At 41.1% G+C, this 4,662-nt stretch overlaps 1 protein-coding gene across 1 annotated transcript in view; it reads right to left on the bottom strand.

The window, feature by feature from the left end:
• The window catches only part of LOC118324808 (dynein heavy chain 5, axonemal-like), a gene marked incomplete in the record, with an annotated part of 45,419 nt that overhangs the window by 26,749 nt on the left and 14,008 nt on the right, over positions 1-4,662 (bottom strand). Inside the window, 7 exon segments of the mRNA XM_035657282.1 lie at positions 1,032-1,160; positions 1,263-1,374; positions 1,894-2,056; positions 2,138-2,274; positions 2,343-2,461; positions 2,636-2,785; positions 3,269-3,635. Of these exon segments, the coding sequence (XP_035513175.1) occupies positions 1,032-1,160; positions 1,263-1,374; positions 1,894-2,056; positions 2,138-2,274; positions 2,343-2,461; positions 2,636-2,785; positions 3,269-3,635 (1,177 nt within the window).

Raw genomic sequence — 4,662 nt, 5'->3', positions numbered from 1 at the left:
TTGCAGTTTTTAAACAGATATTAAATTTAGGAATGAAACCCTTCCCTTGTGGACCGGCTGAGTGATGAAATGATGAGACGGTTCAACTGATGACAGATGCTTGAAACGCCTCATGGAAAAACTAACTAAATCACGGTTTTTGTCAGTTATAAAAGAGGTCTGGCAATCAGTGCTCTAAATGTGAGTTTTCAAAGCAACATGAGACAGCAGGGCTCTATTTTTGCCTCATGTTGACATCTCAAGTAATCTGTTCCCAAAGTGCAGCTGCACCCAATCGAAAGAGCTGCAAAATTATTTAATATGGCAGGAACTAAAAAGTCTTAAAAGTTGAGACAAAGAGGAACAGTGGTCACAAATTGAAATCTAACCAACGGGGATATTATGAATATTAAATGTTGCCTGACAGACTGAGCAGCTCCCTCACTGCTGACTGATTAAGTCTCTAATTATCTGTTTAATTGCCCTGCCGAATGACTAATTGTCAGGCGGTAACTGAAGTAGCTGATGTAATGAACAGTGGCATGCTCGCTCCTGCAGGTGCACTGGAACGGACTTGCCTAATATTGTACTGATAATTCAGTAGTTAAGGCTTTAAAGGACCAGTGTGTAACATTTAAGATGATCTATTTGCAGAAATCAAATATAATATTCATTGCTATGTTTTCATTAGTGTATAATCTCCTGAATATAAATACTGTTTATGTGTTTTCATTACCTTAGAATGAGCTGTTTTTAACTACAAGGGGAGCGGGTCCTCTTCCATGGAGGCTGCCATGTTGACCCGTCATGTTTCTACAGTGGCCCAGAATGGACAAACAATGGCTCTAGATAGGAGCATTTGTGTTTATTTGTGTGTTTCGCAGTGACTGTAGTTTCTACGTCACGCTTGGAAAGCAACTACACCACTAGATGCTACCAAATCCTACACACTGGACCTTTAAAGGGAGTTTGTTTAGTTTAGTTATGATGGATACTCCCTGTTGTATTAGCTTTAATTTGACAGTTGTGACAGAATTCAGAAAAAAGATTACCTCAATGTCTTCTTTGTATTTGAGCAGCGGCACCTCCATGATGTTCCTGAGGGAGAAACTCTCTGATTCCACCTGGAAACTGTGACCGGTCATCTCACTGAGGCGAGTCCAGTGTCGAGGCAGCATGGCCTGAAGGATGCAGCAAGCAGATTTTTGTACAGTAAAATTCTGTCACTTAACTGTGATGAAAAAGACTACGATTACGTCAGACAGACAGACAGGTCTTTCTACCTTGTTGGCCATCATGTAGAGCAGGGGGCAGGTCTCAGTGAAGTCATCGATGGTTTTCTTCAGGTCTCTGAAGGCCTGCCACTCCTTCAACGCCTTTGGAAGCTTTCGGATCCTGAAAACTCAGACAGATGGAGTGATAAAACTACACTCCTCTTTTTATTTAAAAAATGGACAGACTTGCTTTTAAATTATGTTATTAAAATGGATTCCTCGCTCTAGCACTGACACTGATGACTAAAACCTTACAATACATAACATAAAAACATTATACCTTACCTATTCAACTAGTTGACAGTTTACACAGGAGGCAGCTTGATTCCTGATAAGATTATTTATTGTTGACTGTTGTTGAATCCTGAACAGGAGAACCAGAGCTAGTTTGGTGGACAATGGGTCCTCCTGTTTCTCATTTCTCTTCCTAATAGTTCCTGTTTGGAGCCACGATTGCAGCATTTTTTAACCATTTACTTTACCTCCACTAACTATCTCACCATCATATTTTAACTTGTAACTGTTTATGGATGTATGCATGAGCTACATTCATGAACGTAACTGCATAGCAGGCTGATAATAAATATTGCAGGAAATACAATAGTATTTTAGTATATTTAGAAACCACTTCCGGTCACACCTGTTCTGGAAGTCCTGCAGCTCTGTGTTGATCTTCTCGATGTTGAGGTCGGCCCACAGGATGTCGTAGTAGCCGGTGACGCTGTCGATGACAGAGTTATACAAGGTGTATAGTTTGGACAGCAGAGAGAGCTCCCTCTTGATCCTCTGCAGCTCTGGGTACTCTGCAGGCAAGAGAGAGGGATGTTAGGAAGGAAGGACGGAAGGGAAAGCGGTAAAGAGTACAGGCTGTAAGTGGGTCGTACCATTGACAGGCAGTCCGAACAGCTCCTCTCCTCCAGAGTAGGTGGTGTATTTCCTCCACAGCTGATCAAACTCAGCCTGAAAGCTCTGCAGCCGCTCACTGGCTTCAGCTGGAGCCACACCCTCCATCCCCGGACCCCTGCAAACACACGCATTTGACTTCTCTGCACATAGTAAACACAGTGTTCACCCCTGATGTTTGTGTACCTGTGGTTGTACTCGGTGTAGAAGCTTTCAACTTGGCTCTGGAAGCTCTGCACTGCAGACAACAGGTCTGCCTTCATGCTGGGTTGGATCTTTACAAGAGTGTTCTGGTTTTGCACCACCTGAAACCACAACACACCTGTACTTACTGTAAATAAAAGCATAAACTGTTTTTCCCCACTGCCCTGTTGGCAGTTAGTAACAAAAGCTGATGATCGATGAGAACCAGAGCACCATCCTGCTCTCTTCCAGTGTGGAAGAAGGTTAAAACATGAACATCCCTCCCTCCGTCTCACCAAGGCGTTGAGGTTTTTCCAGGCGTACGTCAGGCCGTCCACACGCTCTGCATTCCCATCATTGAAGAACAGTTCATGTTTGTTGAGCAGAGCGAAGGATTCCTCCACCGGACCGATGGTGGCGTCGATACGAACCTCCGCCTCCCGAACCTCAAACAGGAAAACAGCGAAGAGGTGATGAATAAATGAGAGAATAAACGTCAACAGAAATAAACGGAAAGGAAAGGAAAACGGTAAAAAAGGAACCTTTACAGAACAGTATATTAGCTGTAAAAAAAAAATAATTAAATATGTATAAAAATAAATAATTACATTACTGAGTATATTAATTGAATAAATGATAAACTTGTATATATTAAACAAATGCATGTAAGACTGAATAATTGAGCTTCTGCAACAAAAAAATGAATGAATGGATGAATAATTGTGAATGAATGAGTATGATAATTTATTAAGAATTACCAAATTAACTGACAAGCAAAAAGAGAAAGAATAAATGATGAATTGATTGAAATAACAGATTAATATAATAATAAATGAATAAATATGTAAAGCTTTTTATTAACTGATCGATAAGCGATTGAATGAATTGGTGATGTCAGACGGAGAGCAGCCAATCAGAAGCAAGCTGACCTCTCTGAGCGCTGCCATGGCTCCTCGGACATCCTCCAGGTCTGTGATTGGACGCTGCAGACGCTTCGTCAGCCCGTCCATGAACAAGAAGATGTCGTCCATGTCGGCGGACGCCCGGCGATTGAGCGCCGCACCGAAAGCTCGTTTCCAGAGGCGACACTCTTGAGTGAGCGCCAGCCGCAGCTGCTCGGTGTCAAAGACCACCGAACCCACCATACAGAACGCTGGTAGCTCCAAGATCTGCTCCTCCAGCTTCTGCATGGACAGCAAGGCATCATGGGTAAAGACAAAGACTACACTTTACGTTCCAACAGTTTTAAATCATTTTATTCTACTGATCATGTTTTATTGTTGAAGTCATCAGAACCTCAATTGTCCTCCTGCTGTGTCCTTTATGTGAGTCCGAACTCAGAAAGTTCCCATCTTTGTAGATGAGTTTTTCTTGGCAACACAGGACAGCACTTACTTACAATATAAGCAATGGTTTCAGGCGAATTGACTTCATTAATTTGGCCCATAAGTAACAACTCAAATCAAGTAGAATTTATTTCATTTTACAGAAAATTCAAGTGTTCATTGCACTCACAATTAACATCACTGTTCGAAGTGTCCATCAACAATCGAGTTTCAAACTAAATACACCCCCAGGTTCACGTAGGTCATCCGAGTGAGGGGCTAAAATATATTATTCCTAGGATATTTGATCATTTTAAATCCATTTAAAATTTATTTTCAAGGTGTTTTCATGACTTAAAATCTAGTCTCTAAATTACCAGGTTTTGCCGCATGTGTGGTAACACTGTGTATAAGACAGACCACAGACCTGAAACATTTCGGCTTCACTTTCTAGACGACAGTGTGAACTAACTGATGTCAGGTTAACTTAGACCGCAGAGGCTGAAACAAGAATCATCTCTTACGCACAAAATAAAACCAATTTAATACAAAGTAAAATAATGAAAGAGACTTTAATAAGGACATTCTTCTGAGATCATATCACTTCATAAAAAACGTTTTCCCCTCCTGGTGTGATCACAGTAGCAGTCTGACTGACACTCTCTCCACAGTGCCAACGAAACAACTTCACAAGCAGCATGAGACTTCTTCCTGCATCATTCAATGTCTAAAATGAGTTACTGTAAAACAGAACTGAATTCACTCTGATACTGAATAATGAACTGTTGTGAAAGTAACTGGATACAGTTAATTCCTGGTTATGGACACCCCGTCAGGAGTTAACCCACTTACACCATGGTCACTTGACAAAGAAAAAACATAATTATTTTAATTTATTTTTTTTAATAGTTTTTTTACAAGCCATAACTCTGTTTCCCTGGTAACACCTGAGGGTCTGACTAATACCTGGAAGAATCATTTCCATCCCATAAGGCTCT

The sequence above is a fragment of the Morone saxatilis genome, unplaced genomic scaffold (genome assembly GCF_004916995.1).
Source record: "Morone saxatilis isolate NCDOM2014 unplaced genomic scaffold, NCSU_SB_2.0 Contig0, whole genome shotgun sequence".
Taxonomy (NCBI): domain Eukaryota; kingdom Metazoa; phylum Chordata; class Actinopteri; family Moronidae; genus Morone; species Morone saxatilis.
The sequence above is the reverse complement of the archived record's forward strand: the minus strand, read 5'-3'. Positions and strand labels throughout refer to the sequence as shown.